The 22,843-nt window shown below is 41.0% G+C and overlaps 1 protein-coding gene across 4 annotated transcripts in view; it reads left to right on the top strand.

Moving 5' to 3' along the window:
* The window catches only part of CHRDL1 (chordin-like 1), a 250,102-nt gene that overhangs the window by 183,432 nt on the left and 43,827 nt on the right, over nucleotides 1-22,843 (top strand). For all 4 annotated transcript variants that reach the window (XM_006873242.1, XM_006873244.1, XM_006873241.1 and 1 more), the window contains one exon: nucleotides 14,248-14,315. In XM_006873242.1, coding sequence (XP_006873304.1) covers nucleotides 14,248-14,315 — 68 coding nt within the window. The remainder of the gene's footprint in view (nucleotides 1-14,247; nucleotides 14,316-22,843) is intronic.

The following is a 22,843-nucleotide window of genomic DNA, read 5'->3' as shown; positions in this document are numbered from 1 at the left end:
GTTGATGATGCATGGATGGGATTGTAACCATGGCAATGAAATGATATAATAGGATGAATGTAAAACTAATGGTCTCCCATGTAAACTGTCACATAATTCACAATAAAACATTAAAAAAAAAAAAAAAGATACATAGTCTCAGAAACCCTACACAGGGTCATTAGGAGTTGGAATTGACTCAATGGTAGTGGGTTAGTGGCCCAGTGGGTTAGGTGTTGGGTGTTGCTGTTGGGCTGCTAACTGCAAGGTTGGCAGTTCAAACACAGCAACCATTCCATGGAAGAAAGATGAGACTGTCTGCTCCCATAAAGATTTACAATCTCAGAACTCCTGTATAGGGTCGCTTTGAGTTGCAATTGATTTGCTGTCAGGTGATTTTTGAGGAGCTAAGTGGAAGATTTAACAAAGTCAAATGTTCCTCAGTCTTAGACAAATATATCTCTTGTTATTTTCCTTATGTTAGGACTATAAGACTATGAATTTCTGGGGGAGGAGAGTGGGGGAGGAAGAGGGAAGGATGCCTGGAGAATCGATCTGAATGAGGTGGGCTGGCTGCTATTGCTTATGAGCTTATTCCATGAGATTTCCTTGAGGATCTCACACTCTTGAATGAAGACTCTGTAACTATGGAATCTGACCACTTTAAACCTCCTATTTCTTGGGTGCCACTTGCTGCAATCCCAGGTGCAAATTTATTAGTATCCTACCTCATTGAATTGGTAGCGTAGTGGTTACGAATCGGGCTGCGAACCTTAAGGTCAGCGGTTCGAAACTACCAGCCGCTCCGCGGGAGAAAGATGAGGCTTTCTACTCCCGTAAGGATTTACACCCTTGGAAACCCTGTACAGGGTCGCTATGGGTCGGAAGCGACTTGACGGCACTTAACAACAACAACAACAACCTCATTGAATTAGTTGAACTGGTTAATCCTCAGACTTAAATAAGAATGATGATATGATTGTGAGATTTTCATCCAACTGCATAAATCTATGTATATAGATGAAGGCACAGATACTGTTGGGAAGTGCCATCAAGTTGGTTCTGACACAGCCATCCTAGATAGGGTTTCCAAAGAGAAAATGGACCTTTTCATCTAGCAGCTTTCATGTACTTTAAAAATTATTATTGGGTACTATGATTTTTTTCAATACAATTAGCATGTAGAAATGGAAAAAATAAAAATAGCCAAAATTAACTCATTTTTTAGTTGGTTTAGTCTTACCTATCTACTCTGCATAAAGGAGCTCTGGTAGCGTAGTGGTTACGAATCGGGCTGCGAACCTTAAGGTCAGCGGTTCGAAACTACCAGCCACTCCGTGGGAGAAAGATGAGGCTTTCTACTCCCGTAAAGATTTACACCCTCGGAAACCCTGTACAGGGTCGCTATGGGTCGGAACCGACTTGACGGCACTTAACAACAACAAGTCTTACCTAAACTTTAAGATGTATTGAAGCACTGATCTTTTCATAGTTACACAAGAGTCTGACCACCATTATTAATCTCTTTTTAAAAGTGAATCATTCTTGTTTATGAATATGGGACCACCGTAAAGATTTTCCATCTTTTCCTACCTCTCCTCTTCTTCTAAATCATAATTGGAAGCTTTCTCCTTCCATGTAAAGTCTCTTGTTTATTTTTATTCTCTTTCCATCCCTTGACCTTAAGAATTCACCTCCACACGTGTGTTGATGGTCCTAAACCCCTGTCCCTCTGAAGTCATCATATCCCTGCTTGGCATGTTTCTTATGTCTAGAATGTTTCTTTCTAGATACGAAGTCCTTCAGCATGGTTGAACAGCATTGACGTTCATTCTGACCTTAAAAATTCATAGTGATCATTTCTAATTGGCCATATGGAATATTTTAGCAGGATCAATAATGCTCTGTCTTGTTTGTGGGCTTGGAGTGGAGATCTCTTTTATGTGTGTGAGTCTGATTGTACAAGAAAAATAAGAACTTTACAGTGAAGCATTTCAGAGTAATTTATTTACCTTTGTGACTTTGGGTAAATAAACTTCTTTGTGCCTCAGTTTAGAAAAACCCTGGTGACACTAAAGGATAAGCACTGGACTGTTAACCGCAAGATTGGCAGTTGAAAACCACCAGCCACTCCACAAGAGAAAGATGAGGAGTTCTGCTCCCCTAAAGCTGTACAGTCTCAGAAACCCAACACAGGATCACTATGAGGTGGAATTGACGCGATGGTAGTAGGTTTAGGTTTCAGTAGGTTTAGGTTTTGGTGCCTCTGTTTCTTTATCACTAAACTGGAGGTAATAAGACCTCAGAGGACTGGGAGGATTACATGAATCAACATATGCACAGTGCTTAGAACATTGTCTGGAACATTGTCAAGTGTTAGCTATTGTTCCTCTTCCCCTTGCTTCCCTCTCTTCCTCTTCTTCCATTTCTACCTTTTTCTCCTCAAGAGTAGCTCGGTGGTGGTGGTTATATGCCGTGGAGTCAGTTCTGAGCCATAGTGACCCTGTATAGGGTTTCTGAGGCTGTAAAACTTCACGGGAGCAGAAAGCCTCATCTTTCTCCCGCAGAACCGCTGGTAATTTTGAACTGTCTACTACACTACCAGAGCTCCTTCAACAGGAAAAACCCAGCATAAGACACTCCCACAGGTGTGTTAGGGATTTAATAGAAGAAAGGACCTGGGTTAAACAATAACAACACACACATAATCATAGCAGAAAGAGAAAAAATATGCCTGAACATTGGAAGGAAATGATTTTATTTCTAAATCATTAGTAACCTGGATCCTGGAGTTTGGGGATTTTTTTTGGTTGGTTGGTTGGTTTTTAAGGCTGTAGTATTTCCTTCAGCTCATACCTTGTAAACTAGCTTAGTTTTTCTAATAATCGTGCTTCTTGTTGTTGTTGGTAAGTGCTGTCGAGTCGATTCTGTCTCATAGCAACCCTGTATAGGGTTGCCGAGGAGTGGCTGGTCATCTTGAACCATCCATCCTGTGGTTCAAATCAACCTTGCAGTCCAGTGCATTAACCCACAGCGCCATACCAGGACTCCATAATCATGCAAATTCCATAATCATGCTCCTTGTTGTTGTTAAGTGCCCTCAAGATGGTTCCGACTCCTAACGACCCCATATATGGTTTCTGAGGAGCGGCTGGTGAGCTTGAATCACCAACCTTGAGGTTCAAACCCACCTTACAGTTAATGCATTAGCCCCCATGGGAACTAGCGCCAATCATGCTAGTTCCTCCTTATTTGCACATTTTAGAAAAGGAGTTTGCATGTGAATTAAAAACATTCTCTCGTGGTTTAAAGTGAGGCTTAAGAGACAGATATCTGCTTCTTTGGGAGCCAATACAATTTACATAGTTATTAACTGAAGCATTAAGAACCTAAGTACCCAAATAAAGTAGAGTGTTATGCTTCCATATCCATAAATTAAAAGCAACAAGCAGGTCAGAGAAGGGAAATTCAACGATCTACCCATGTTTCTGCCTGGTTCTTCCAGCCATGAACACTCCTTTAGCTTCCTGGTGCTACAAAACAAGGACTGAACTACTTGGTAGGAGTGGGGGACTTGGGCCTGATTTCAACAGTCAACACCAAGTAGAAAGTCATACCAGCTCTTTGCTTGAATCAACTGTATATCAATCAGGATTTGGATACAGTCAGCAGGATTGCTATTTGTTCATTTAGCCATTACACTATACTGTCACTCAGTTTGGGGAAGTGTGGCAACTTTGGGATCACTGTTACTGCTGAGGTTACTGAGAGGAACAAACTTTGTTATGATTCTTACCCCAGGTCACATATGGTAACACCTCCAGCAGATGAATTGAGAAGCAGAGACCTAATTTCTAACCAAATGTGGAAGTTTTTAGCCAGGTCTACATTGAAAATCCAGAGTGTGGGTCATGGGCACCATCAGCTAATGACTTCTTGATTTTCCCTCTCTTGATTCTCCCCTAATACACAAACACATAAACACTTCAGATGTTTCTGTATAAGTGCTTTGGTATTCCTCTTCACATTTGTTTTGCTACTGTTGGCAAGAAGTTCCCCTGGTCTGGGCCATAGTATTTTTCAAGCTTTTTTTTGTGTGTGTGGGGGGGGGGGGTGGGGGTGGAGGTGGTTGGAAGGTTGAAAATGCTAAGAGCTTGTATTGACAACGTATTATCAGGAGGGACCAACCTCTGGAGAAAGACATCATGCTTGGTAAAGTGGAGGGACAGCGAAACAGAGGGAGACCCCCAACAAGATATGTTGGCACAGTGGCAGCAGTAATGGGCTCAAGTGTAGCAACAATTGTGAGGATGGTGCAGTACGGTGTTTCATTTTGTTGTACATATGGTTGCTATGGGTCGAAACTGATTTGATGGCACCTAACAAAATCAAATAATAAAATGCTTATTTAAAAAAATAAAAATATAGTGTTTTTTAAAAAAGGAACAGTGACTGTTCATATTACAAGAGATCGGTGAGATTCTGACAATATTATATATTATTTTTTATTTTGTTAAGTCAGTTCCAACTTATAGTGACCTGGTATAGGGTTTCCAAGGAGAAGCTGGTGGGTTTCAACCACTGACCTTGTGGTTAGCAATCCAATGTTTATACTACAGTGCTACACCAGACTTCATATGATGAAGAATCACTGAGTAAGAATCGACTCACCAACAATGAACCAGTGGGTTTTGAAGAACTCTAATATAAAGATTCTACATCAATACACAGATCTATGAGCCGTTGCGCTGCAGGATAATGCACTGGACTGCAAGCCTAGTTTGAATCACAAGGTGGGCTGTTCAGACTCACCGGCCATTCCTTGGAAACTCTAGACAGGGTCGCTATGAGTCAGAACTGACTTGACAGCACTTAACAACAGCAACAACTAAATAATAATATATGGAGAAACTCCATATCATAAGTCAAAACCAATATATTATTAGTATTGTTATGAGCTCATATGTGTATTGATGCAGAATCCTTGTACCAGTGTTCTTCAAAACCCATTGATCCATTGTTTTTGAGTTGATTCTGACTCATAGCGACTCCATAGGACAGAGTAGTACTGCCCCCGTAGGATTTCCAAGGCTATAATTTTCTTTTGGACTACCACTCTTCTACCAGTGTGTCAAACTGTGGTGTCTCACATGTTGCTATGATGCTAGAAGTTATGCCACTGGTATTTTTTAATACCAGCAGAGTCACCCATGGTGGGCAAGTTTCAGTGGAGCTTCTAGACTAAGACCGACTATGATGGGGAGGCAGACCACTTCTGAATGGCTAACCACTGAAAACCTTATCAACAACAGTGGGACATTGCTAGATATAGTGCTGGAAGATGAACCCCTCAGGCTGGAAGGCACTCAAAATACATTGGGGCACAGCTGATTCTTCAGAGTAGAATTGACCTTAATGACGTGGATGAAGCAAAGATTTCAAGATCTTCATTTGCTGATGTGACATAACTAAAACTGGGCAGTGCTCCGTTTTGTTGTGCACTGGATTGCTATGAGTTGGAAATAACTCGAGGGCACCTTACCACAACAACAAATTTTTATTGACGCAGTCTCCCACCTTCCTCTATTGGAGTGACTGGTGGGTTTGAACCACTGACTTTTTGGTTAGCAGCCAAGTGTTTAATCACTGTGCCACCAGGGCTTCTTAGGGTTCTTCAAAGCAGTCTTCAAATTGCATCACTGGCTATAGCGTGACTCATCTTAGAATTTGGCCTATCATAGATGGAGGTTACGTGATGGGTTTCTTCCTCCCTATCCTCTTCCACTTTTTCTCAAAAGCCCTTTAACCACTTCCCTGAGTCTGATGGTTTCAACTTGTTCCTCTGAAAATACAGGTATCACTTTCTCTTGCCCAAGAGATTATTTTCCCCTGCCTCAGTGACTTGTTTAAGTCAAGAGACTTTTGGAAGTGAGAGAGGCAATCTTGAATTTTAAGCTTGCCAGAAAAATAGGCATAAATCTGGGATTGTTGTAGGCAAATCAGGACTGATGACTACCATATTTCTAATGTCTTGCTTGGTTCAAAAGTGGCTAAATGCTGGTGTAGTTTTGACCTCTGAGACTTCTCTTCATGGGCATCTCACAATCTTATTGTACATTTAGTCCTTTTGAGAGGACATGTTTTACTTGTGGCACCTGCTCAAGCCGATCAGATTAATGAAAGCAATGGGAGTTATAAACTGCCTAAATTTCATCCTAGTTCAGGACCATTTTTCAAATACTTGCTCTTCTTTTCTATCATTATCAGAAAGCCAAGCCATTCCAATTCCATAGGGTGCCACTCAGACTATACTTGAGGCTTGAATAAACAACACATTTGGCTTTTAAGGGTAAATGAGTATTGTTTGGCATACAGTACCCTGGAGTTGTTTTTCACTTGTCTTTCAAAATTAGTTAAAATTATATCTTGCTCCTCAGAATTAACTAGAATCCATATGCTTCCATTAGATTTACTATGGTTTTTTTTTTGTTGTGGTGGTGGTTGTCGTCAAAATATCTTTGGCTGAAAGAAACAGGCTCCCAGTCACCAAAGATAATTTGTCCAGTGAATCAGCGGGGTTGGTGGTGGTGGTGGTGGGGGGGTGAGTAAGAAGAAAATAAAAGAAACAGTTTGTTGTGGTTTTTTTTAGGATCTTAATGATTACTTTTTTTCTGTCTCTTAAATACAATTAAGATTGAAAATGGGCATACCTATTTTTAGTTGTCCAAGGAACTCTGGTACCATAGTGGTTATGAATCGGGCTGCTAATTTCACAGTCAGCAGTTCAAAACTACCAGCTGTTCCGTGGAAGAAAGATGAGGCTTTCTGCTCCCGTAAAGATTTATAGCCTCGGAAACCCTGTACAGGGTCACTATGAGTCAGAACCGACTCCATGGCACATAACAACAACAACAAACAGACCCTGCCCAGGTCAAAAGAACTATTTATTTATAACTGTACTAAATGTGAACACTAAAGAGAACAATTGCAATTTTACTAAGGTGAATGGAATAATTGAGATGTTGACACCTCCAACAGCTACTTATAGAGTATTCAAGTGTAGAGAATGTCATTGTGATGACTTTCAAATAGATGGAGCAACATAAAAACTACCAGCTATTGAGAATACACACATACACAGATACATATACACAAGCGGGTAAGCCAAAAAGTATTGCTACAAGGGTTCCAGTTCATATATGCATGAGTGTATTCCAAACAAACTGTGTTTAAACATGTCTTATGATCCGTGGATGGTTGCAGATAAGTTCTCTCAGTAATACAGTTGTCTTAGTCTTCTTGCTGTTATTAAGTGCTGTTAAGTCACTTCTGACTCATAGCAACCCTGTATAGGGTTTCCAAGGAGTGCTTGGTGGTTTTGAATTGCCGACTTTGCGGTTAGCAGTCCAGTGCTTATCCTGCAGCGCCACACCACACACAGTCTTATTGTTGTTGCTGTTAAGTGCCATCAAGTTGGTTTCGACTTATAGCAACTTTGTATAGGGTTTCTGAGGAGCAGCTGGTAGATGTGAACTGCTGACCGTGTGGTTAGGGTGTCTTAAAAATAATGGTCCAATATAAATTGTGGCTTCAGAAGGGCTTTGTAGGCCAGTAAAATTCAGAGGAGAGAGGTCAGCTCAGAAGGTTATTGTTGTTGCTGTTGTTGTTAGGTGCCATTGAGTTGGTACCAACTCATAGTGACCCTATGCACAACAGAACGAAACACTGCCCAGTCCTGGGCACATCTCACAATTGTTGCCACGCTTGAGCCCATTGATGTGGCCCCTTTGACAATCCATCTCATTGGGGGTCTTCCTCTTTTTCTCTGACCTTCCACCTTATCAAGCATGATATCCTTCTCCAGTGACTGGTCCCTCCTGACAATAAGTATGAGAGACGAAATTTGGCCATCCTGGCCTCCAAGGAGCACTTTGGCTGCACATCTTCCAACACAGATCTGTTTGCTCTTTTGGCAACCCATAGCACTTTCAATATTCTCCTCCAGCACCATAACTCAAATGCATCAATTCTTCTACGATCTTCCTTATTCACTGTCCAGTTTTTGCTTGCATATGAGGCTATTGAAAACACCATGGCTTGGGTCAGGCACACCTTAGTCTGCTGCAAACTATCTCCTTAAAGAGTTAAAACACAAAAATAGAGCCTTGAGTACTAAGGTATGATGGACCTATGCCATTGTATTTTCAAGAATGTCATAGGCATGCGAACGCTAGACAGTGAACAAGGAAGACCAAAGAAGAGTTCATACATTAGAATTATGATATTGGCAAAGAATGTTGAATATACGATGAACTACTAGAAGCACAAACAAATTTGTGTTGGAAGAAGTACAGCCAGAATGCTTCCTAGAAGCCAGAATGGTGAGATGTGTCTCTTGTACTTTGTAAATGTTGTTAAGAGGGATCTGTGTGTAGAGAAGGACATCATGCTTACTAAAGTACATGGTCAGTGAAAAAGAGGAAGATCCCACAGTGAGATGGAGTAACATAGTGGCAGCAACAATACATAATTTATTGATTGGTTTTTAGCAACAATGACTTTAAACACAGTAATCATTGTGAGGATGGCACAGGAACAAGCAGTATTTCCTTCTGTTGTATACAAGGTCACTATGCATGCATTCTGAAGTAATAGCTCCACGAATTATTAATGAAATGAAATAGTTCACATTTAGGTTCATATGCCTGTGTAAATGGTAAGGTTTTCACATATAGGTTGGGACTCATTCATCTAAACTTGAGATGTAGCCATTGATTGTTGCAGATATCCAGATTCTGCTCCATTCTTGGTACTGACTTGCCTCATTCCTTGGTCATTTCATCTCTCTGCTCATTTGTAACAAGGACAATATGCTCCTATAATGTTTCGTGATTTTGATTTAACTATAAATATTGCAGTGGTTACGAAGCAGACTGTGAACCGCAAGGTCAGCAGTTCGAAACTACTAGCTGTTCTCCGGGAGAAAGATGAGGCTTTCTGTTCCCATACAGATTTACAGCCTTGAAAACCCTATACAGGATCACTATGAGTCGGAACCGACTCCACGACACATCACAAACAATAGTGTTAGTCAGAGTCCTGGTATGGCATTGTAGGATAAGCACTGTACCGAAAGGTCAGCTTTAACCACAATGCCAGCAGTTCAAACTCACCAGCTGCTCCTCAGAAAGCCTACACAGGGTGGCTATGAGTCAGAACCAACTCGATGGCACTTAACAACAGCAATAATAAATAGTGTTAGTCAATGTGTACAAATAGGTCTTCCTGCAGTCTTTGTCTACCATATTTTCTCAGACATGTGATAGACATTGTTATATACTGTTATATAAGACCTTAATAGGGGATTCTTTACAACAATGTAATTCAGTACATTTATTGAGCATCTGATGTGTACCAAAGGAGACCTGGTGGTGCAGTAGGTTAAATATTGGGCTGCTAACTGAAAGTTCAGTGGTGCAAACCCAGCACCTATTCCCTTGAAGAAAGATGAGACAGCCTGCCTCCATAAAGATTTAAAGTCTCAGCAACCCTAGGGGACAATTCTATTCTGTCCTGTAGGGTCACTGTGAGTCGGAATTAACTTGATGGTAGTGGAATTGTTTTTATGCTTTTGCTTTTTAGATGTGTATCAAGCAGGAGGGGTCCTGGTGTAGTGCTGTACGATAAGGACTGGATAAGGTTGACAGTTCAAACCCACCAGCCTCTCTTAGACACCTATACAGGGTCGCTATGAGTTGAAACCTACTTGATGACACATAGCAAGCAACAACAACCAAACACTATGCTAAGTGCTCTCAATCAATAATTCTGGAACCCCTGGGGGCTCAGAATCGCCTGGAGGGCTTGTCAAAATACAGATTGCTGTGCCCTGTATCCAGCTTTTCTGATTCTGTAGGTGTTTAATTTCTAACAAATTCCCAGGGGTGCTGCTGCTGCTGCTGCTGCTGCTGTTCCAAGGACCACACTTTGAAAACCGCACACTAGATTTCTGATGTGGTACTGGACCGCAATGTCAGTTTGAACCACAAGGTCGGTAGTTTAAACTCACCAGCCGCTCCTTGGAAACCCTGTATGGGGTTGCTGTGAGTCAGAACCGGCTCTATGGCACTTAACATCAACAACAAGGGGGTCCAAAGAAGGTCTAAAACATAGTCTTTGCTTTCAGGGGTTTTACGGACTCATCAGGGAGACAAGGCAGTCACGGGAAACATTTAACAGCAGAAAGTATTATACTATATTTTAGTACTTATTTATTCAGCAACTATTATAGGAGTATGATGTGCCCAACAGTGTTTTAGGTCAGGGGTGGGGAGCCTTTTTTTCTGCCAAGGGCCATTTGGATATTTATGACATCATTCGCAGGCCATATAAAATGATCAACTTAAAATTTAGCCTACTATATTTGCTCTACTATAAAGGAGCTCTGGTAGTGTAGTGGTTACAAATCGGGCTGCGAGCCGCAAGGTCAGCAGTTCGAAACTACCAGCCGCTCCGCAGGAGAAAGATGAGGTGGTCTGCTCCCGTAAAGATTTACAGCCTCAGAAACCCTGTGTAGGGTCGCTATGAGTCGGAACCGACTCCACGGCACACAACAACAACAACAACATTTGTTCAAATGTTCAGTTAACTCACCCCTAATGTGAGTCCTGGTGTGGCGCTGTGGGTTAATGCTCCAGACTGCAAAGCCGTTTGAACTGCAAGGTCGGCGGTTCAAGCTCACCAGCTGCTCCTCGGAAACCCTATGCAGGGTCGCTATGGGTCGGAATCAACTTGACCGCACTTAACAATAACAATGTGACGGGTAAGGAGCTATGGTAGCATAGTAGGTACGACTTGGACTGCTAATCACAACATCAGTAATTCGAAACTATCAGCCATTCCATGGGAGAAAAATTATACTTTCTGCTCCTGTAAAGATTTTCAACCTCCGAAACCTTATTCTGGAACCAGCTCCACAGCACACAATTCCATAATGTGACGGCTGCAGTCCTGGTGTGATGCTGTGGGATAAAGCGCTGGACCACTAGGTTGAATTGAACTACAGAGTCGGTGCTTCAACTTCACCAGCTGCTCCTTAGAAACCCTATACAGGGTCGCTATGGATCGGAACTGACTCGAAAGCACTTAACAACAACAATAATGTGATGGCTGGATTCACGGTTGTCTTGACAGGGCCGGACCAAGTGATTTCAAGGACTCCTGGTGTGGCGCTGTAGGGTCAGCACTGGACTGTGAACCATGAAGTCAGTTTTCAGTTCAAACCCACCAGCTGCTCCTCAGAAACCCTATGCAGGGTTTGCTATGAGTCAGAAGAGACTCAATGACACTTAACAACAACATATGGCCTGTGGACTGGTCGTTCCCCACCCATTCTAGGTGAACACAACAGACCTCAATCCATGCCATCATACAGGATTTTGTTGTTATAAGTGCCTTCATGTTGGTTCCAACTCACAGTAACCCTGTATAGGGTTTCCTAGGAGCAGCCGGTGGGCTTGAACTGCCAACCTTGCAGCTAACAGTCCAGTGCTTATCCTACAGTGCCATACTAGGACTCCATGCTGGATCCTAGTGGAATAATACAGACAGTGAACAAGATAAATAAAATATATAAAATGTAAGATAGCGATGAGTACTAAGGAGATAAGGCAAAAAAGGGGGCTAATAAATATCAGAAAGGGGTTGCAATATTAGCTGTGGTGGTCAAAGAACACCTCCCAGTTCCTTCTTTTGACAAATACTTATTACATGACTTTGTTGTTGTGTGCCGTCGATTCGGTTCCAACTCATAGCAACCCTGTATACAGTTTCTCAGAGTGACTGATGGGTTTGAACTGCCAACCTTATATTTACCCGTCCAGTGCTGAGCCTACAGTGCCACACTAGGGCCCTCTTATATGATTACCATGTTTTTATGCAAATAACATTCATTATTAGTTTTAACTATCCTCTCGCTGTCTTACCGAGATATTTTCATAAGTGCATAGATTTTTTTTTATAGCAACATAAAAATATAATAAAAAGTCATCATAGTATACTTATAGAAATACTTGGGGTGGTGCAGCTATAGGGTTGGCAGGTCGAGATTGGAAAAAAAACAAAACCCATATAACTTAAAACATGGATATGTTTGCATAAAAGTATGCATTATGTGTCAGGCACTGTTATAGATGATAATGATATAGACATGGATAACACAAATTAAATTACTCATATGGACTGGACATAAGGAGCTCTGGTACCGTAGTGGTTACAAATCAGGCTGCGAACCTTAAGGCCAGCAATTCGAAACTACCAGCCGCTCCATGGGACAAAGATGAGGCTTTCTGTACAGCCTCAGAAACCCTGTACAGGGTCGCTATGAGTCAGAACTGACTCCACGGCACATAACCACCACATGCATGTATGTATATTGTTACGTGCTGTTGAGTCTGTTCTGACTCATTGCAACGCAGTAAAGGGTTTCCAAGGTGTGGCTGATGAACTAGAACCACCAACCTTGGGTTTAACCAATCTTGCGGTCCTGTGCTTATCCTACAGTGCCACACCAGGACTCTCTCTCTATATATAGATGGTGGTGGTGGTTATGTGCCGTGGAGTCGGTTGTAACTCATAGCAACCCTGTATAGGGTTTCTGAGGTTATAAATCTTTACGGGAGCAGAAAGCCTCATCTTTCCACCACGGAGCCACTGGTAGTTTCTAACTACTGAACCTTGTGGTTCAGTGCTTATTATACAGCATCACACCAGGACCCTATATATATATATGTGTGTGTGTGTGTACATATACATACATATGTTGTTGTCATTATTAAGTGCCGTTAAGTCAGTTATTACTCATGATGACCCTGTATAGGGTTTCCAAGTAGTGGCCGGTGGGTTTGAACCAGTGACCTTACAGTTAGCAGTCCAGTGCTTATCCTACAGTGCCACATCAGAACTCCATACATACATACACACATATATTGAGAATATACACAGAACAACAATCTATATGTGCACAGTTTACTACATTCTCTAAGTTGTTCAACCATTCTCACTATTCTTTTCTGAATTGTTCTTCCTCTACTAACATAAACTCACTGTCCTCTAAGTTTCCCATTTAATCTTTTGAGATACTATTGTCAGTCTGATCCCATGCAGATAGATCTTGAAAGAGTATAATGTTCAAGGCAGGTTAGTTCTTTACTGTTGTTAAGTGTTGTCAAGTTGATTCCAACACTTGGATTTCCAAGGAGCATCTGGTGGGTTTGAACTGACCTTATGGTTAGAATTCCAATGCTTGCCTTACAATGCCACACCAAAACTCCAGTTTTTTTTTTTTTTACTAGTAAAGCTAAACTATTTCGCTAAAACAAACAAATAAACAAAACCTTCAGGGAATATTTTTTGGGCTATGGTTTAAATTTTATTGCAGGACAGTCATTTTGGGGGTTGATCCAGCCTCCTTGGATCCAGAAAGTCTGGATTGTATGGGAATTTGAAATTATGTTCTACATTTTCTTCCTTTTGATCAGGTATCTATTTTATATATATATCACTAATCAACTGGAGAATATTCCTGTCTGTTTGTGTTTGTTGCTCTCAAGACTGAGATTAGAATCTTCCTCTGAGAAGCAGCTACCCTTGAAGACAGTAATGATAGAGGTTCACCATCCAAATAGTGGGTCATGTGGACCTAGAGAAAGGTGTCTCAGGCAAAAATATGAGTAGAGGAGACTATCGTGCTTATTTGTTATGTGAGCATCCTAACCATGGGAAGTTTTACATGAATTTTTAGATTGGGTCATAGCTTCTCAGAGGTTTAATAGTGAGTTTAGCAAATCATGACAATAATAGTGAATTTAGCAAATCATGACAGACCAAAATCCTTAAAACTCTCATTTTTTTGAGGGTAGTTTAAACGTGTGTTAAATATGATATGCAAATACTTAACTGTCACTGGAATAAAATATTCAAAAGTGATGATGTGGCTTTGTTAAAGTGGAAAGTAATTATTTCCCATTTTATTTTTATAATTTGGGGATAACGTTGCTAGATGGTGTATTTTAGAAAGTGGCAACTTTTTTCATAGTTGTTTTGAAAAAGAGGCACAACCAAAGAAAGAGTTTGGTGTTGTTTTTTGAAGGACAGCCCCAACAGCTAAACTGTCTTGAGAATTTTGGGTCATAGAACTAATAATGTTGCTGGGTGTACTAATTTTCCTTCCTATGTATGTATGATCTTTTATTTCTTTTTAATAAACAGGGGATGGAGAATTGTCCTGGGAACATTCTGATGGTGATATCTTCCGTCAACCTGCCAACAGAGAAGCAGTAAGTGTGAATACCTCAAATAATTTCAACACTCCACAGGGTCAAGTCAACTTTTTCCTCCCCATGGCTATTATCCCAGCCAAGCCATATAAGGTCTCATTTCTAATATCATTGTTCTTCCCCTTCGTCAGCAATTGGAATGACAGCATCACCAACCTATAACCAGTTTTAAGTGCAAGGTGTAACTAGGCCAGGACATACAACATAAATAATTAATAATCCTAATTTTAAGGAATCCTTAAAAATCAGAAGTTGGTACCCTTGCAGGATGAATTGACAAATCTTCATGTCCTCTATAAGCAATGTAGATCATTTTGAGGACTAAGGTGTGTCTGACCCAAGCCATGGTATTTTCAGTCGCCTCATATGTATATGAAAGTTGGACGACGAATAAGGAAGACTGTAGAAAAAATGTTGCATTTTTATTACGGTGTTGCCAAAGAATACTGAAAGTACCATGGACTGCCAGAAGAACAAACAAGTCTGTTTTGGAAGAAGTACAGAGAGAATGCTCTTTAGAAGCCAGGATGGTAAGAGTTTGCCTCTCATACTTTGGGCATGTTATCAGTAGGGACCAGTCCCTGGAGAAGGACACCATGTTTGGTAATGTGGAGGGTCAGCTAAAAAGAGGAAGATTCCCAACAAGATATATTGACACAGTTTCAATAGTGTCAGGCTCAAATGTAACAATGATTGTGGGAATGGCACAGGTCCAGGCAGTGTCTCGTTCTGCTGTGCATAGGGTCACTATGGGTCGAAATGACTCGACAGCACTTAACAATAACAGCATCAGCCTTGTCCTCAACCCTGAGAACCTTGTGTGGTGTTATAAGATAGCCCTGATCATCCTTTTGGCTAATACTTTGGTAATATCCACATAAACCCTCTCCCCTAAGGCTTAGGCTTTCAGTCATACTATTGCAGAAAGGGAAAGTAGCAGGCCTGATTCACTCTCCTTCCTCCACCCTGCAACATCCTTTTCTCATTACTGTTCTTGGCATTAATCTCAGAATAAGCCTTACAGAGGCATCTGTCTACATATAGTAGTAGATCTCTTGTTCCTTTGTATTTTAAAATAATTATCAAAATAGAGTACCTCTATAAAAATATATGTCTATGTAGAGTAACATTTTGTATTTCTTAAAATTGGAAAAGGAGATGTTACAGTCCAAAGAGTCTATCCTATGTGAAAGGATTCATGAAAGTGTAAAAAGCATACAGGGGTGTTCATCATATCCTTGTGCGTAAGAGTGTACAGTAGTGTCCGTGGAAGTATGATTCATGGAAACAGTTTAAATATCTATCAACAAGGACTTGATTAAATAAACCCACTCCATGTGACATATAGTAAAATGGAAATATCGCTAAGATATTTTATGTAAGCAAAATAAGATAAAATTTACACTATTATTTTCCTATGTAAAAACTGTGTGCATGTAAATACACATAAAAAGATCTGAAAGGTCACTTACCAAAATGCTAAGATTGGGAATTTAAGGGGTAGAATTAGGTTGGAGAATGGTAGTCTTTCACTTTTTTTTTTACTTGTATAAATGATATTTTTCAATGAACATGAATTAATTTTGTAGTAAACACATCTAAATGATTTTATAAAACCTTAGGAACTGGTTCATAACAAGCATTGAATGGATAGAAGGCAGAAGTCTGGGGAGTTATAAGAATAATGAGGGAATGCAGAAGGTGTTACTAATGGATGTAATAGAATAACCGATACAAACATTACAGTTTTGCTTAGGCTGTGCTTCTCAGTCATCACATGCACCACTTCTGACTGGTAGGCTCCAGCTTGCCTCAGCTTGCCTCAACAGTGAGATGGAATGATTTATATTTGCTTTATTTTCTAGTAGTATTGTTTTCTGGCCATGGATATTTCTGGAATGATTGTTGGTGGAGTGGAAAACAGTATTCGTGACATCTCAAAACAGCAGCATCCTTGCAAGACAGGATGGGGTTTCCAGTTGTCAGGTTGCTTTAGACCCTGAGGAAAGATGCTTTGACCCAACTCTAACTGCTTTATAGTTCTTCTAGATCCTGACAGGAGATGGTGTTGTGAGTTTTTTTCTTTTTCTCAGCCCCCCCCCCTTTTTTGTTAATTGTGGTAGAAAGTTGAAAGAGTATAAATTGGTGGCTGTTAACCAGATACTGCTCTAAACCAAATTAGGAACTCAAGTCACTTTAAACTGTGTGCCAAGTTTTCTATGAAACTGTCTCCCAACACTGAGCAGTGTGGCCACCTCAGAGGCCTTACTGGCAAAGCCATTAATTAATGTTCTCCTTGACTTTGTGTTATACTGCCCCCAGGTCCACCCCTTTTCTTTCAGCCTCACTGTTTTTCTTAAACTCCTAGGTATAGGGCTGGACGTAATCCAACATTTCCTTTAGCAAAGAAGGTCAGAAACAGAACCCAGGGCCTTGAAATAGTTATTGATTTTCAAAGGCATTCAAGACCTATCTTTAGAAACAAATATTTGGGCCTAGTAGACCAAAATGGCCAGATGGTTCTACTTTATTATAAATAAATATTTTCCTTTGTTGTGAAAGGATTAGATATTGTGGGATATGATTTGAATAATAAATAGCATCTGTAGTAATGGAAAAACATGTACCTGGCACATAGTAGGCACCCAATAAATATGTGTTGAATAGATGGGTGTTGAAGGTTGAGTGAAATGCCAAGGGGGGTTGGTGGGTTCCGCTAATTTTAGTGTGCAAATAATCTGTCCCAAATCAGAGAAAAAATCTTCAAAATTCTTCTTGACCAGCTGAAATGAGAAGGTAGGAGAATCCCTTTTGAATAGCCTTTACTGGCTGAACTTTCTGCATGGTAAAAAAATAAGCCAGTTCTAACACATTTCCTGGGATTGCAGTGGCTTTGTAGGATAAGTACTGGATTGGTAACTGCATGGTCAGTGGTTTGTGTCCACTGGCTCCTCCACAGTAGAAAGACAATGCTTTCTGCTCCCATAAGGAATTAAAGCCTCAGAAACTCTATACAGGGTTGCTATGAATTGGAACAGATTCCACAGCAATTAACAAGAACGCATTTCAATAGTGCTTCAGTAGACATTTACTCTGAACTGTCACTAACCTCTGTTCAGTAGAAACACAGCAAGTTGGTTTCTTTTGCCACATGGGCTGAAAAGCATCAGCTTACCAAGTATTACGAACTGCTTAGGAAAGGGAACTTCTTTGCAAAAATCTGAAGTAGTTTTTGTTTGATTTCCAGATCATAATTTTACATGATCTGATCCTAGTGCCATTGGAGTGTGTGTGTGTGTGTGTGCATGATGTGGTGTATGATATGTGGGGAGGAAGGGACAATAGGCATAGGGTGGAAAACCAAAACATGACAGCAAGCATAATTTTCTTTTGGACAACAGCCGGACTCTGATTTTGTCCCCAGTAGATTACGCAGAGATTTACCATAAAAAAAGTAAGAGTTTGGGATAGAAACAATATGAAACAGATAACAACCCATGTCCCATTTACATTGTCAGAACGATGGTTTGGGAAGGAAACGAGCCTAGTGTCTTCAGGCAGGTTAGTTGTTCTCAAGTGCTGTTAAGTTGGTTCCAACTCATAGAGATGCTGTATAGGGTTTTTAAGAAGTGGCCTGTTGGGTTTGAAGTGCAGACCTTATGGTTAGCAGTTCAGTGCTTATTCTAGAGTGCCACACCAGTGGTGACTTACGTCTAGCGTTATTTTGGCTGTGTGGATTACAACACGCTCCGAACGTACTTTTAAACATTAAACTTTTAATTAATCGCACCCAAAAAGCTCATGGCCAGCAAGTCCATTTTGACTTATACAGGGTTTCTGAGATTGTGACTCTTTTTACAGGAGCATACAGCCTCATCTTTGTCTTTCAGGGTAGCTGTGGTTTAAACTACCGACATTGCCATCAGCAGTCCAATGTCTAAATCACAGCACCACCAAGGACTCCTTTTAATTATTTGTAGAGAATTATTAATTGAGGAATTTGTTGGTACAGTAGGTTAAGCATTGGGCTGCTAATTTAAAGGCCTGTGGTTTGAACCTACCAGCTGCTTTGCAGGAGGAAGATGAAGCTGTCTGCTTCTGTAAAGATTTACAGCCTAAAAAATCCCATAGAGCAGTTCTACTCTTTCCTATAGGATAACTATGAGTCAGAATCAACACAATGGCAGTGAGTGGGTAATTGAGAAAATTGGAGATTCGCTTGCAGTTGTTAGAAATAGTACAGTGAGACACTGAGTGTCCTTCACCTAGTTTCCCTCAGTGGCAACATCTTGCAAAACAATAATGGGGAATTTTCAACACATGAAAAGAACTGCAACCTGACCCCCGATCCCTTCCTCAGTCTGTCTCTAAACCTAATTTGTACTTAAGTCAAAACATGTAGATACTCATCTAACATCAGTTAAACAAATGTTTGTCTTAGCATATAGTATAAAGTGTACGTTTCTATGCATAAAAATCATGAAACACTTTCAGATACACTAAAACAGCTTAAAGATGACAATGTTGTTGTTAAGTGTCATTGAGTCAGTTCTGATTCATAATGACCCTGTATATCAGGGATGAGGAACCTTTTTTTTTTTTTTTTGCCAAGGGCCATTTGGATATTTCTAACACAATTTGAGGGTCATACAAAATTATCAACTTAAAAATTAACCTGCTATATTTGGTCAAACATTTAATTAAGTCACCCCTAATGTGATGGCTGGAGTCTTGGTTTGGTGCTTTGGGTGAATGCGCTGGACTGCAAAGTCAGTTTGAAATGCAAGGTTGGAGGTTCAAGCTCACCAGTTGTTCCTCGGAAACGCTATACAGGGTTGCTGTGGGTTGGAATTGACACGGTGGCACTTAACAACAAATGTGATGGCTGGAATTGCTTTGGCAGGGCCAGACCAAATGATTTTGCAGACCTTATGTGGCTTTCGGGACAGATGTTCCCCACCCCTGCTGTATAGGGTTTCTGAGGCACGGCTGGTGGGTTTGAACTGCTGACCTTATGTTTAGCAGTCCAATGTTTATCCTATAGTACCACACCGGACTTATAATACTGTGATGATGTTCCATGCAAAGCAGCATCTTTCTGTTATTGTGTTGTTAAGTGCCATCGAGTATATTCCGACCCATAGCGACCCTGTATAGGGTTTCCGAGGAGCAACTGGTGAGCTTGAACCACCGACCTTGCAGTTCAACCGGCTTTGCAGTCTGGAGCATTAACCCATAGCACCACAGTGGGACTCCTTTCTGTTATTGTTGTTGTTGTTGTTGTTATGTGCCGTGGAGTCGGATCCGACCCATAGCAACCCTGTACAGGGTTTCCAAGGCTGTAAATCTTTATGGGAGCAGAAAGCCTCATCTTTCTCCTGCAGAACAGCTGGTAGTTTTGAACTGCTGACCTTGCGGTTCGCAGCCCGATTCGTAACCACTATGCTACCAGAGCTCCTTTATTATTAGGTACCTCAAATATATAATATTATAGCCTTCATGGGGTGAGTCAGACGTTTGTATTTAAAGTCACCTTAAAAAATCTGGAATATTGTTCAGTCTTTCAAGTAAGTAAATCAGATATGAAAACATTGATCAAAATAAAGCATAGTGGTAATTTTACCTAACTAGTTGTGACCTGCTCCCACAAGCAGCCTATTTCCAGATGGGTTTTAAAACAAGCTCTAATTTTGCTTACAGTTTCAAGGCCTTAAGGTCTTTTGCTCCTCTGCTGTAAATTACCAGGTCAGAATGGCCCCTGGTCAGCCTTTTTCAGGTGTTTAGAAAAGTCAGTTTAAAAGAGCCATTCCTCTTAAAGCAAAATTGCACACCACCACTGCCCCTGCCCCCACAACAGAGGATCCTTTGTGTCAGTGATTCTCAACTTTGGCTATAAATTAGAATCCTCTGGGGAGTATATAAAAACCCTGATGTCCAGGCCTCACTCCAACCAATTACATCAGAAGTCTGAGAGGTGGAATCTAAGCATGCGTATGAATTTTGTAATGCTTCCAAGGTGATTCTGATGTGCAGTTGAGGCTGAAAACCAGTGTGCTGTGTGTGGTTGTGAACGCTGTAGTCAAATGAAGTAGACCACTGAGTTTGACCAGACATTAGCTCTCCCACTTTCTCCTCCTCTCCTCCAAATTCTCCTCTTCGACTTCCCCTACTCCCAGGCTCCTGCCATCTCTAAAAACTCAACCTTCATTGTGACCCTAAATAAATCCTCTCCCCGCCCTGGCCTCAGTTTGCCTGCCTATAAAACAAAAATTCAAACAAGATGAAGTTCTGGAAGGGCTGACTAGCCCGTTAGAACACCTCTGATCAAAATCCCTAAGATGTTTTTTCCCTTAAACCATATTGCTAATCCTATCATATGTCCAAAGAGCTCCGGTACTGCAGTGCATAAAGCACTTGGGTAATAACCAAAAGGTCAGTGATTTGAACCCACCAGTCATTCTGTGGGAGAAAGTTGTAATCTTCTGTAAAAATGACAACCTTGGAAACGATTTGGGATAGCTCTGCTCTGTTCTACAGGGTCACTAGGAGTCAGAATCGACTCGATGGCATTAGGTTTGCTTGTTTATCATATATCCAGAATCTGAGTCCCTGGTACCAAAGGATCACTTTCTAATTTTGTACTCCCCATCTTGAACCAGAGAACTTCCTGTACTTTCAGTTTATCCTGGGTCAGCGACCTTCCCTCTCTAATCCTACCCTTGTTGTTGTTGTTGTTGTTGTTGTTAAGTGCTGTCGAGTCGGTTCCGACACTACGCTACCAGAGCTCCTTAATCCTACCCTTGTAGAACTCCTTTTTAGCATCAGGAGGACACCCACCAGCCAAACTCCGATCTCTGTGTTCCAGAGTTCCTTTAGTAAAACCCTGCCAACCTCCTGAAAGGACAGAACAGTCTGTAATGGCCTTTGTGGAATGTGAGTGATGAGGGCAGAAAAAGACATATGAGCCATTGTGGGAATGAAAATAACTTGAGTTGAGATTCTGGTCTGTGTGCATAATAAATTGATACAAATTCTTATTTGTGTAAATGGTTATAACTATTCACCAGCATAGACTCTTCTTGGATGAAAGCAAAAATATTATTTTTCAAAGGGCTCAAGAAGGCCCTTTTACTCCAGCTGCTGTTCTTTTCCTTTCTCTCACCAACGCCTACTACCACAGAGAGCAATAATAGTTCCCAAAGCTAAATTTGCAGCATATATAATATCTATCTATCACAAATAACTTTTTGTATATATACAAATTTTTATTGTGAATTGAGAGATAGTTTACATGAGGTTTACATTCATCCTATTGTATTCTGTTTCATTGCAATGATTTCAAATCCCTCTCTGCGTCCATGCGTCATCATTCGACAGCATTTGCTTACAATCTCTCTGGTTTTTGTTTTTTTTGGGGGGGCGGGTGGAGGATGTACACCGAAGCACTCAGTAATATATAATCATTCAAACAACCAAAGGGCATACCCTGCAAGCCCGCCCCCCGGCCATCAGCACACAGCCTCTTTCCCTCCTTGAGTCTAGAGTCCCCAGCCACTCCATCTCTCTGCGTCATCATCTCTGCCTCCATCTCTAGCGTCACTGCTTCTCTGGATAGGGTCCCGCACTCCACTCTTCTCCCTTGATGGTCCCAGGGACCTCAGCTCCTGGGCTGCAAGATCAGCCACTCCCCTCCTTTTGTTACAAAACATCTGCAAAACATCTACCTTTACATTTCCAACCCTCACAGTCAGTCCTAATAGCAGTGATTCACTATTAAACCACAAGAGTCTTATCCCCTTCTCCTTTCACCAGCCCCATACAGACAAATTGGTAACCACTCAGTGGAGATTCCATCTTCCCCTGCACCCTCTGGAACTAGGCTCCATTTTGAAAGCTTGTAAGCCAGTCACTTCGTGCCTTTGTTACCCACCCACCCCTCATTTTGGGTAGCCAATGTATTCAAAATAACTTTAAATAAATATTTTATGGGATGGTGGGGTCAAGAGACCAAGATTCCCTGCTAATTGTATCACAAAATAGAAGAGTTTTACTTCCTACTTGTCTGGGAAAGGATTTTTTAATGGCTCCCACCTCCTTCACTCTTATAACAATTGTCCCTAAAACACAATTGTTGTTATTTGGCTTTTAGTCTTAAGGATTCATTCTTCATTCATTTTATCCTCCTCTACCCCTAGCCTGCCTCAGCTAGTCGAGTCATCATGTGTTTTGAATCTTTGATTAAAGAGCAATGACTGGATTATGTCTGCTACAAAGTTGTATGCTTTTGTTAGGGATCACAGCTTTCATTCATTCATTCAGCAAATATTTAATGAGCACCTTCTATACAGTGGAGTCCTGGTGTGGCTCTGCAGAATAGGCACTGGACTGCTAAACACAAGATCAGCAATCCAAACCCACCAACTGCTTCTTGTAAACCCTACACAGGGTCTATATAAGTCCAAACTAACTTGACAGCACTTAACAACAATTTCTATACACTAGACACTGCTCTAATCACTGTGTGTATA

The sequence above is a fragment of the Chrysochloris asiatica genome, unplaced genomic scaffold (assembly GCF_000296735.1).
Source record: "Chrysochloris asiatica unplaced genomic scaffold, ChrAsi1.0 scaffold00231, whole genome shotgun sequence".
Taxonomy (NCBI): Eukaryota; Metazoa; Chordata; class Mammalia; order Afrosoricida; family Chrysochloridae; genus Chrysochloris; species Chrysochloris asiatica.
Note: the sequence above shows the minus strand (reverse complement) of the source record. Positions and strands in the feature narration are given on the sequence as shown.